This window comes from Psittacula echo (assembly GCF_963264785.1).
Source record: "Psittacula echo genome assembly, chromosome: 2".
NCBI lineage: Eukaryota > Metazoa > Chordata > Aves > Psittaciformes > Psittacidae > Psittacula > Psittacula echo.
The window spans coordinates 4,144,370-4,156,710 of NC_137737.1; the positions used below are offsets into that span (position 1 = coordinate 4,144,370).

Genomic DNA, 12,341 nt, shown 5'->3' on the forward strand with positions numbered 1-12,341 from the left:
TGCTTTTGACTTTTTTCTCCTAAGACACATGAACACAGGATGTCTCTTAGTAGGCAGACTTCATCACAGATATTGAGACCTTAATAGGTCTAGTTGCGAACAAGTTCAATAGTGTTCAAGAACACCCAATTTTCTCCCCAAAACTCTTCACCAGTAAAGTAGTTCAAGTATTCTGTGGATGTAAACAGTATTAGGGCCTACAGGCTTTGTGGTTTTTTCTTCATAAAAGTATTTACGTAACTTTTTTATCTGTAATAGTAACATCTGATATTGAAAGCAAGAGCTACCTGCTTTTAACAAAACAACTGGTTTGTGCATCAGTTTTGTGTTGAAGTTGAGGCATCATAACTGGCATCACAATAGCTCAGTATGGTTCTTTGCTTCCCTTACAAACAAGTTCACGTAAGCAGTATCCTGAAGAAAAGTCATTGCTCCAATGACGGTGCTACCTACTTGTAGTGGGATACTTCAGAGTAACCATGAAGATATTCAAGTAACAAGGCAACTATATAGGACAGGTCAGAAACTGTGCATAAGGTATTCTCAAACAATTGACCTGCTTGTTGTCATCTTATTTTCCTGAATGCACATATCTACTCTAAAGCAGCACTTGTAACTCTGCTTTATGTCTCAAAACATACTGACAAATCTGCATTATTTTAGCACTCAAGCAGATTTGTCTTCAAGAGCTTCAAAAGAAGCAAGTATGCGCTTTAACTTCACCTTGTTTAGCAGAGGGATTCAAGAGACATGCTATTAGGGGTGGGGAGATTTAATTAAAATGCTTAAAATTTAGTTCCGTTAAATGCCTCTTATGAACTGACACTGATTTTGGTTTCTGCTGCTGCTTAAGGAAAGCAAAGCCAAGGTGATGTCAGTGTAATTGTACTTCTCGGACCATGTTGTCATGCTTCTGTAAAGACAGGGTGTAAAGCCTACAATTAGCATGTCACCATTAGATTTTGACCTTGCAAATCAAAAGGCATTTTATCCTTACTCCTGTATCATACCTTAAATATAACACTTATTATCTCAGTGGAAATCACTCTTATTTAAAGACTTCCCCAGCATCAGAGCTCAGCGCTGGACCTGTAGTTTCAAATAATATTCCTTTGGTGGCTAGGTAAACATAATTCAATTGCTAAAGCATTTTTTTCACCCCAATACTTAACTAGTGATATGAGCGGTTGGATTGGTAGCTAAAAAGGGGTTTCAAAAGTAGCCACCTTCAGTGTTTTAAGATTTTGCATTGAGTCGGGGTTTTTTTGGCCGACATTTGAAAGAATATAACCTGACGGTGAAATAAGTGGGACTACAAACCCCTGCTGGGTGTACTTTAAAACCAGCAGCTACTCCGTACGCACGACCTCGTTTCATACATGCACCGCTCCGCAGACACGCAGCACGGAGGCCGCAGGGGGCTCTGCACCCAGCAGGTGTTAGGGGAGCTGCTCCTCCACGGCCGGCGCCGTGGGCCCACTCTGGCTCCAATCGTGGCGCAGAGGCCGGCGGGCACGGGCCGGGCGCGGCTGCTCGGTGTGAGCCCTCACGTAGAGCCCGCGCCGGTAACTCCTCACACCGCTTAACGGCTCCACCTTCGCCACAGTAACGCCCTCCTGGTGAGGAGACCTCCGCGTCGGAGGCACCCCCCGCGGTGGCTTGGGGGTTTAAACGCGTTCCATGCCGGGGGCCCCGGGCTAGGGATGAAGGACAGGGCGCAGGGCGCAGCCCCCCACCCTTCGCTGTAGGGAGAAGGGAGCAAGGGAGCGCAGGCGCCCACGCGTTGGAGGGGTGATGGTGGCGGTGCCATTCGCCCGCCCGCCCGCCCTTCCTTCCGCTGCCGTGCCCCGCCCCGTCCGCTGCCTCTCCCGCCGCCCGCGGAAGTGAGCGGAGCGGGATGCGCCCGTGCCACCGGCTCTGCTGCCGCCGCCGTCGTCGTCCCGAGCCACGGAGGTGAACGGCGAGGCGGCAGGGACGAGGCAGCGGCTACAGAGCTGCTGCTTGAGCCTGTCCCCCTTTCACACCTCCACCAGCGCCCTGCTTCCCGCGGCGGCCTGCGCCATAGGGTGAGCGGGCGGGGCCGGGGCGGCTGCTGAGGGAGCCGAGGGGGGTGCTGCGGGGCGGGGGTCGCCGAGCTCCAGGGAGCCGCCGCTTTCCTCGCTGCTTCTCTTCCGCCGGGCGCTGAGGAGACGCGGTGCGGGCAGGGCGCGGGGGTAGCGGTGTTACTTGGGGTGAGCGTTTATTTTTAGGTGCGGGGCGTTCATTCCATGCGGAGCCCCTCCCCGGGCGGGACGAGGCTGCTGGAGGCGAGGGGGGAGGCGGCGGCGGCCCTGCTCTGTGTTGCTGTAGATGCTGGGCAACTAATCCTAATCCTCGGCGGCAGCTGACAGCTCTGCGGGCTCCATGGATGCGTGCGGCTGCTCCGCGCTGGCGTGAGTGGAAAAGCGGTGGAGATTCACAGGGTTCGGCTGTTGTGGAGGGTTTATTTTTGGTTTCTATTCTTTTTTTCCTCTTTTAGCGCAGGTGTTTCTCTTGCAGATGTTGCTGCAGGTGGGGGCAAAGGGAGCAGTGTGATTGCCTGCGATCTTGGGGTATCTCTGTCTTCACCTTTCAGCTCCCGCTCCAGTGCTGCTGTTGCTAAAGACTTTTGTAACTATCGACTCAAGTACGCTTTCGATGGAAAATGAAGGTAAAGGTCTCATCAGAGTCACTGACTTCATTGGAGCTAAGAGGATTTGTGCATGCAATTTGGTGACAACTCCTACTGGTGCGTGTGTATGTTTTACTGTTCCAGGGGGTTGCAGGGTTGCTCTCGTGTGTTAATCTCGTGGTAGGAGTTTTGCTCTGCATTTTGTGCTGTAAGAGTTGTAGGACCATTGCTTTTCTTCATTTGTGCTGCTGCTTGTTCAGATAATAATCAGTTTTATTCTGTCCTGGCAGATATTGGAAATCTCTATTGTGTATTCTAGTGCTCTGTGTGTTTGGAATAGACATATTCTATTTAGACAGGGGCTTCTGAGCGTTAGTTGCTTGGTATTTGCTTAGATTGTATGGGTTTATTGAATTTTATCTGTCAGGGTGAAATTGGGAAGTGTTGTGTTTTGTATTGAAATATTTTTGTGCTTATTTTGTGTTCTTAAAAATTACTTTACTTCGCTCTCTTGAGCACTGTTTAATTAACAAGTGGCACTGAAGTTTTGAGTTCTGCTGCTTGTAAGATCTGGTGTGAAGTTGTAAGCTCTATGTGCAGAAAGAGATTGCTGTCCTATGCTTTCTCCTTCCTGTCTAGCTTGGAAATTATTTAATCCTGGGAGTTATTTCACTTTTTCCATGTTGGTCTTCAGTTTATACTCTGGAAACCTTGAAAGCCCCTTTGCACTGGTGATAGTGACTCTGAGCTTAATTCCTTCCCCCACACCCCCCCTTTTTATTTGACTCTTGATGTCAAAAATCTCTGAAATGTATTATTTGTTAATACAGATAATACATATGAGAAGGGAACCTGTTGATTCTCCCCACTCCCTTTGTGTCATCGGTATTCTTTGAAGATATTGGATGGATTTTTCTAGGTGGCAGCTGGATTTCCTTTTCTGTAGGTTGTTATGTGAAACCTAAAAGCTCCTTTTCCTCCTACCCCATTCTGGAGAGAGTTGCTTTTTTAATAACTTGAATAAAGAATTGGATTGAGTGTGCCTGGTAGGCTAACATATTTTCTATGGTTGGATATTGTTCCATTCTGAAATATGGTTGTCTTCTATGACTGAAGTAATGGTGAAGTCCGGCCTATGTTGAAAACTGTGTGGGTTATCATAATCTGGGATATCAGAACTGTTTTTCTTAATGTTAAAATAATGTTAGAACTTTCTTAATTCTACTGATTATGTCTTTCAACTGAATATTTATGATCAAGAATATGAAACTTCTTAGGTAGAAGGAGGTTTGGAGTGTGGGGGAGCCTCTCTAGAAGACTGATCTTTGTTTTTGAGAGGTTAGATAGCTGATAGAAGTAGTTGTAGTGCCTTTGCATTTCAGTCACTGTATTGCAAGTAAAAGGCTTTTGAATGGGCAGCACTGGGGGTGAGGGAAGGAAAGTGGATATAACACCATTGCATAGAATCATAGAATGGTTTGGGTTGAAAAGGACCTCAAGCTCATCCAATTCCAACCCCCTGCCATGGTCAGGGACACCTCACACTAGACCATGTCTCCCAAGGCTCTGTCTAACCTGGCCTTGAACACTGAGTAGGAACACAATGGGGATGAAGTAGCTGTCTGACACTTGTGTGCTAAAACCAAAATGGCAGGAAGGCCTTTAATGCCCTTTAGTTCTATTACCAAATAAATAGTATATCATAGATGTAGTTTATAATTAACTACATGGATGATAGTATGGCCCCTTCCAAGTTTTCTGAATGCTGGCAGCACAAGGATGACATTTCTTCAGTTCCTTACAGGATAAATAAATTATGTTTAAAAATCAGTAATAATTTGTATGATGAAAGTAACAAACAATACTTCTTAAAAGATGGTCAGACACATATTTCCAAGGTAGAATTAAATGCTATGGTTTACTGAGGCTTTCAAAATAAGGTAGGCCCCTGGGGGTAGGACAAAAGTTGAACTTCAGTATCATTAAAAAGATTTGAGTTAGTTCTCTTACCATTTGTATTACTTCTCCACTATTTCCACTCCCCCACCCCCCTATCTCATAATTCAGTCTCCAGACAGGCACATATATTTACAGCTGTCTGTCTGGTTTGGTGTTCTTGGTATTTCTGAGCTCTTTGGGGTTTTTTTTTTTTTAGCCTTTTGACATTTGGAGACAGGCAGACACTAGCAGCTTTCATATTAGAACTTTTCATCACTCTTGAGAAGATGAATGTATCTTCTCCAAGAGACGGGTGAAGAATCTTTGTAATCTTGTAGAATACAAATTGCAGTTAGAATATCTGTCAGCTTTTTTGCTTTGTTTTGCAAGTTGGTGTTTGAAAAATCTCTTTGGTTTGGATATTGAGCAAGAGATGGCAGTTGTTTTCTCCTCTCCAACCCCTTATTTAGATGAATATTCAAGATTGGGAAGTGATGATGGTTTGGAAAACTGATGTTTCCCTGTGTTGAGTCAGTATTCCTAAGGAATATTGTATGTTTACTCTAAGCTAATGAATCGTTTGTCCCAAGACTTTGTGGTTCCTGTCTCTTGTGTTGAGATGATTAAACTTCCGCAAAAAAATCATGTCTTATGGTAATGGGGAAGAGAGAATTTCCCATGATAGGAAGACTTCTGCTGACCTGAGTAAAACTATGACTTAGAGGAACGATGTTTGCGTTTCTGTTTGGAAAGGTAGAGTTTTGTGACTTCTTTCCACAAGTGGAGCTTTCTCTTGATCTGCGGGAAGTTAAGAGGACTTGTATAGACAAAACATAACTCTGAGTGCAAACTAGGCTTTGTAATTTTTGGATCTCTCCACTAATGCCTTTGGGCCATTTTAACAAATCTTCTGTAATTGTAGTCTGAGGTGGTTTTCTTTCTTTTTTCAGGTGATCTTTTAGATCATGACAGGCTCTTTGTTCTAGCAAGGATTGTCTTGTAGAAGACTGCCTTTTAGTAGAAAAAATAAAGAATACAGTCTAGGTTACATCAACTTTGAGCTTCTCTGCTCTGAGGTCAGACTATGGTTACAAATACAACTTGTTAAATAGGAGTACTGTTTTGTTACCAAGGCCTTCTGTAGCATTTGTTTGCAGATCATTAAGTGTTTAATAGAAGAGGTCAGAGTAACATTTTCCCACCCATAAACCAAAAAAGATCTTCCAAATATATGTAGCAGGTTGTTACAGAAACTCGAACCAGACTTACTTTTAAGTAATAAACACATGACGTGATGATTCTGAAACCCTCCTTAACCTTCATTGTTTTGAGTCCTAGTTCATTTCAGCTAATCTTCAAAGACAATGTCTGTCAGTAGTAATTTCAAGATGATTTTGATAGCTGGGTGAATAGTGATTTGTAAGTCAAGATTTTTTTTTTCTATGAAAAAGAGGTTTTAAACTTTACTTCACATAATCCTGAAGTGACAAATGAGTAGTTTTTGTTTGTCATGTGCTTGAAGAGCAATTGAGTTTTCCTAATGAATTTCATGGGTATTTTTCTTAAATGGTGAAAATGTGCTTGGTTCCTGAATTTAGCAGATTGAAGATCAGTGAATAGGTTTTCTTGTCTGGGGACAGTGAGTTAGCACCCTGGACTGGCTCATCACGGATTAGGCAGCTGTAAATACTGACAAAGGGGTGAGTGTGGGTACATGCAGGAGACAACAGAGGGGGAAGGGATGCCTGCGGCAGCAGTGACTTGAAAGCAATTTAAAGTGTTCCAGAATGGCATCATCAATTGTTCATGAACGTAACATCCAAAGTAATCAGAATGAAATGTGTGATGGAAAAAAGTTAGAAAATCCGAAATGGACTTGGTGTTATCACAGCAGTTTATGTTCGTTTTGCGTGTAGACAATTTCTTAATAAACTAATAGGTGAAACAAGAATTTTGATATTCCTTGAGTACTGTTCCTTACCTATCTGCAGCTTGCAGAAAATTAATTAGAACCCAATACCTTTCACTTACATTGGCAAAAAAGTCCCATCTGCATCTCTTCTGTTTAACTTGGAGAATAAGGTGAGAAACTTTTTTTAAGTGCAGGGTCTTCAGTAAAGACCAGCTCTAGTAGATACCTTCCTGTCTTTTAGCAGTGCTTCGATAACTTAAATAACCACTAAGTTAACATAGCACTTGCCTTGCATTAGAACCATAGATTTCTTTTTTAATTGGCCAGTGTCATCTTTTAATCTGTTTGCCTGGTTGATGGACCATTAGATGGTTCAAGTCTTCGCTTTCCCCTTTTCTTCTCCATGCAGATAAATCAGAAATGTTAATCTGTAATAATCTACAAGTGATTTTAACATGGAGTCTGCTTGAGGTAAGGCATTGCAGAATGTACATTTAGTTATTTTGCTACCTTTGTTTATGTGAAGAGTCTAGGGCATGATGCTGTCTTAATGACACAGGAAAAAGGTGGTGTTAGGAAAATGCAGATAGCTCTCAGGGTGGTAGCTAATTTAATGGAAGAGAAATATTTTTGCTTGCTTTTTTGATGGACAGTGACAAGTATGTGGTGATCTTGGGATGCTCTTCTATGGGACTGAATGAAATGGTCTCATTACTGCTGAAAGAAGATCCTCCTCTTAGCTGTGTTCCTGCTGTAGGTGTTATCTTGGCTGTCAGGGAAGTTAGCCCAGCCCTTCTTTCCCCTTGCCCCTTGCTGGACAGCTTTCTGTTGAATTAGGAAGTTGGATGGGCTCGTGAAGCATCCAGTTGATGTTGAAAACAATGAAGGACAAAGGAGTGAGATCTCCTTTTAGCATAAGCAGACAATTAACTTGACTCAGTTCTTTATGTAATCATAGCTTCAGTTCAATGTAAATTCACCCATATACTACCACAATGGAATTTTGCAAAAGTAAAATTAATAAGTAGATTTTGGTTGAGACCTGCTTTTGAGTTGGTGAAGGAGATCAGGTGATGCTTAATTGACAATAGGTGATAAAATTGGCAATTGCAGTGTGGTTTATAGAAGCTAGAAGTAATATAAAGATACAGTGCAGAGCGGAGAAGGAAAATGAAATACAATAAGGTATAAATTTGGGACAGGCATCTGTTTCTAGCTATTTGGTTTGTAAACATTTTACTCTCAACAATTCGAAGGGATAAAATGGGAGGTGGGTTAGCAGATGCAGTCTAGAGAATCGCTTACAAATGCTTTAAGTGCAGAATTTTTGCAGTGCTTCTTTCTGCATACATAATTCACCAAGAAAACCCTTGGTGAATACAGTCTTGCTGCTTTCTTGGTGCTAATGATAAGAAAGCTTACTATCATAAGTAGAGTAATTATGCAGTGAGTTATGTTTGCATTTAAATTGGCACTGACACTAGCTTGGTCCCGAGAACTGTTGTAAACTGTAAGTTTGATATATTTTTATTTTAATTGAAGCTTATTTTGTCACATTATGAAATAACTGCTTTGCTGTCAAGGATATCATCAATTATTGGGTCTTGGAGTTTCATTTGTTATTTTAAACAAATACATATTGATATGCTTTCTTAATACAATTACATGTCAACTAAGTCTGCGCGTGTTACTTCTACATTAGTAGTATAGCAGAGGGTGCTAAAATTCTTTATTAGTGATTGCTGTTCAAGTGCCATCCTTAATTTTGAGAAGCTCAGCACTTCAAAATCTTATGGGAGAGAAGCAGACTATTGGAGAGGAGCCAAAAGCTTAAATGTTCTCTTCTAGCAACACTCCAGCAAGATAAATGACTGATACGTAGAAGCAAAGTTCTTTTGGCCTTCAACTTCTTAAAGGCTTCATGTGAGTCGGGATTTAAGCAGAGCTGTGTGCTATTTGGAGTCAAGTGAGATATGGCTGTCAGTGCTCTCTTCCATAGATGGCGAGTTTCTCTGCTGACCCAGTGCTATTATACATAAACTTTGCTTACATCAGGGCAGTAGCATTGATTTGATCATTTTAGTCTGTGCTTAGGATTCTGCTCATTCTGTTTTCCTGATGAATAGGTAATGACAAATGTGGGAAATGTTTAAGCGGACTTTTCCACTGTTCTGGGAGATTTTTTGAACAGGAAGAATCAAAGCTGAATGTTTTGGCCCACCAAATACGGATTGGTTTGATGTGTTTGCAGTGCATTCTTGGTAACTCTGATGCCACCTCAAGGCTTTTGGCAGCCAGGCTTTAGACTGATATAGTACATCCTCCAAAGTATACAGAAATGCTCTAAATGGTAAATCTTTTGTAGTGATTGAATATGAAGTCTGAATGTTTGGCATTCTTGTTTCAACTGTATACTACATAAATGAGCTAAAGGAAGATACAGTGGTATTGGGTGGTTCTTATGATCTACAGTACTGCAGTCAGGTTAAAGTATCATTGTTTATGTGATATTTTTTCTAGCTAGAGAGCAGGCAGTTGTCATTCACATGGCTTGGAAGATAACCATATGGTATATGCAGTGATTGCAGAAAATTGCCCAGCTTTACTGTTGTGCTGGTAGCCTCAGTTGAACTGTGTATGTTCTATTTTCCTTTCTAGTTCTTTTTAAAGACAGCAAGGTGAAACATCCTGAAAGGTAGACATATTTGAGGTTGTGGAATGTGTTTCTCAGAGAAATGTTTTCTTAGAAGTATTTATAGTAGTTCTCGAGCTTTATAGACTACTGTGGAGTTAATAAGCTGGATGTTAAATGGAGCATCTTAGCCTTTATTGCACCGCCTGAACTAGGTAGGGTTGGGGATAGGTCTCTTTCTTGAATATTTTACAACTTTTAAGTTTGGGTAAACCTTGAAATTTAAGGTGGTTGTTTCCAGTGTTCAGATTTCAGTTTCTTAGTTGGTCAGAGACGCAGAGGTGTTGTATACCAGAGAGTACACCTCTACCTAATGGCTGGTCATTGGTCGTAATGAAAGTCCTAAGCACTGCTGAAATTGTACTGGCATACAAAGCAGCAGGTTTTTTTCAGGCTTTTGGGGCAGCTTACCAGGTTGTTGTCATAATTTGGGTATTTCTGTTTCTTTGGTTAATGGGTTGTGTGTGTGCCAGATTGAATATCACCCTTTTTTTGTAAAGTCTGACAAAATAACACACAATAGCAAGGGTCTGAAATTATGTGACCTTCCAGGATAGAAATTACTCTGCAAGTAGAACTCATTAATGCAAATTGGTATTTCTATTTCCTTCTGGCTTTTTTTAGAGACAGAACTTTTCTGTGTGTACTTCCTTTGATGTGGGGACTTCTGGTAAAATCTGAAAAATACTGGTGAATAGGAACAAATTTCTTTGAATGGTAGAATACAGGGGCTGCTGCAGCCGTTCCCCCAGACATGAAAAATCATTGCGCTTTTCCAAAGAAGTCCATTCAAATGAAGGTAGTAGACAGTAACTTCAAAGCCTTCAGAAAGTATTTCTTATCCTAAGCATATAGCGCCTGGTAGAAAACAAGTGCCTCATTAGTCTGCAGGCTTCAACCTTCTGGGGTGGAAAGGGGCAGCTTTGTGCAGCTGCAAGTAAAAAATTCTTATTGCAGGTTGGTCATGGGTGTGTTGAGTGAGTGTTTGGCACTTGTTGCTCTAAGAAAGCAGCATTATTTTCCATAAGGTTATTTTTCAGAGTACAATGCTCTCTGACCAGTTTCTTTTAGATAGTCCACATATGGAGGGTGTAATACATATCAACCTCTTTGCAATAGCTGTGGTTAGTCACACCCTACATTAAGTTATGATCTTCATGGGCGCATCACCCTTGCCCATCTCTTCTGGGCCTTCTGGTATAGGGGTTTATTGGTCAGTCACAGTATGAGTATTTTCCATGTCTAAATTTATAGGGGTTTGAGGCTCATTAGAGAATTTTCTAGTTGAGAATACAGGAAATAATTGGTCTTTGTGATTTATGGGTCTGGGAACACCTTGACTTCTAGACAAATAGAGGAGGCAAAGATGGCAGAAACAGCTAGTGAAATAGATGTGTTAAAGGACATTGTTAGAAAGTGACTCTGGAATCACAGGCATGATGCTGAGCAATGACCTGTTTAAATGGAGAGTTTGAAGGTAGGCAGTAGGATGATTGAAGATCCGGATCTCCAAAACCTCTAGCCCCAATGTCCTAATGAGTAAGGGAAGGCTTTGCATTGATGCTTCATATTGAAAAAGAGGGTTACTTTAATTCTGGGTAGAGTCGTCTTCTTAAAGATACCTTTCACAGCCAAGAGTCTTCGGCTGTCAGGAGCTGTTTCCAAAGTCCATGTGCATACACACAAAGACTCAGACCTCTGTCCACTGACATCTTAGTTGATCTCTAGCCTTGTGTGTTTTCAGGATGCCAGACAGTGCGGAAAGGGTAAACACTTGGTATTTTATAGTGCTGTGCGCACTAGTGTCTACAGTAGTTGATCTGTCTGCTGCTACCCCTGCACACCTGCCATCCCGGCTCTGAATTGTACAGAACTAGAGCAGAACATGCTTAGTAGAATCAGAGCTTTCTAAACCTTTCTGTATGCATTACATACGATTTGATTATGCAGAATATCTCGGGAAATGGGAAGCGTGTAAGTTTCAATCTGTTTTGTATTCAGTGAAACACCTTTTTATTCTGTTGTTGAACAGGATTTGTTTTTTTAAAGTGTGGGGATGGTAGACAAAAAATGTAATTCTTATGGTGGGTGAGGAAGTGCTGATTCTTTTGGGATCCCAATAAGAAAGACACAAACACTTGCAAGGCTGATAGCTATTAATAACTCGGAAGAGGTGATGGCAAGGTGTAAAATCATATGTACTTTCTGATGCTGGAAACCCATAGATGATACAGCTTTAGATGGATCTCTGGTCAGGGCATGGCTTACTGTAGATCTTGTCTGCTCTGAGTTCACTAGTACTCTTACGGGGTTTGCTCACGGTACATTTTCATCAGTCACTGATAGCAGCCGGGTCTGGAATGTTGTCCGAGGGACAACAAGTTCTAATATCCTATCTCATTAATAAAGCTGCAGTTCCTGAGCAGGTGCATGTAATACTTCCAAGTGGAAAAGACAACGTACTATACATACACTTAAGATTAAAAATGCACATTAATTGCTTATGCATTAATTATGTGTACCTTCATTAATTTTAGTATTGATTAGACACAGCATGATTCAGTAGTGATCACGTGGTATCCATGATATAGAGGCATAGACCTGGATACGGGTCATTAATTGCTTGTCCAGTAGTATTCCTACAGGTAGATCACTACAAACAAGTTGAAAGGTATTTGGTAGTATTAGAGTTGGCTGGAAAGTGGTTCAGTATAAGGGGAGTAATGGGGTAGGTTCAGGCCAACTTGATCAGTTGTTCAGATGGATGGGAAGATTCAGAAGACAGTGATAGGTATGGCTAAAAGGCAAATATTGGAAAGCACGCTGAGTCAGTGCTTCCAGTCGTCTATTTACGTATCAGTTGTGCCGCAGTGTTTCCTGAGAACTAGCTGTACTAACCTGCAGTTAGCCAGGGAGACTTCCAATTCTTTCTGAGAGCAGAGTGCTTAAATCAGATATGTTCCTGTCTCAGGTTTCTGAAGGAACTTCTCAAAGAAAGAATCAGCATTTCTTAGCTCCTCAACTTTAATTTCATTGGGTTTTTTTTAATGTTCATTGTAGCTTTGCTTCTACATCATCTTTGTATTTTGCACTTGTAGGTCAGTTGAGTAAACTGCATGTGATGTCTACAGGACTTAATAGTAGCTAAT

General features: G+C 41.6%; 1 protein-coding gene across 6 annotated transcripts in view; it reads left to right on the forward strand.

Moving 5' to 3' along the window:
- Positions 1 to 1,907: 1,907 nt before the first annotated feature.
- Positions 1,908 to 12,341, forward strand: part of ATP2C1 (ATPase secretory pathway Ca2+ transporting 1) — a 48,209-nt gene continuing 37,775 nt past the window's right edge. For 3 of the 6 annotated variants that reach the window (XR_013956327.1, XM_080611999.1, XM_080612003.1), the window contains exons 1-2: positions 1,908 to 2,066; positions 2,539 to 2,689. Coding sequence is in view for 3 of the 6 variants with exons in the window: in XM_080611999.1 (XP_080468125.1) it covers positions 2,684 to 2,689 (6 nt within the window). In the remaining 3 variants the exon portion in view is untranslated. Of the gene's footprint in view, positions 2,067 to 2,538; positions 2,768 to 12,341 lie in introns of all 6 variants that reach the window. The other 3 variants (XM_080612001.1, XM_080612002.1, XM_080612000.1) reach the window with 3 other exon arrangements.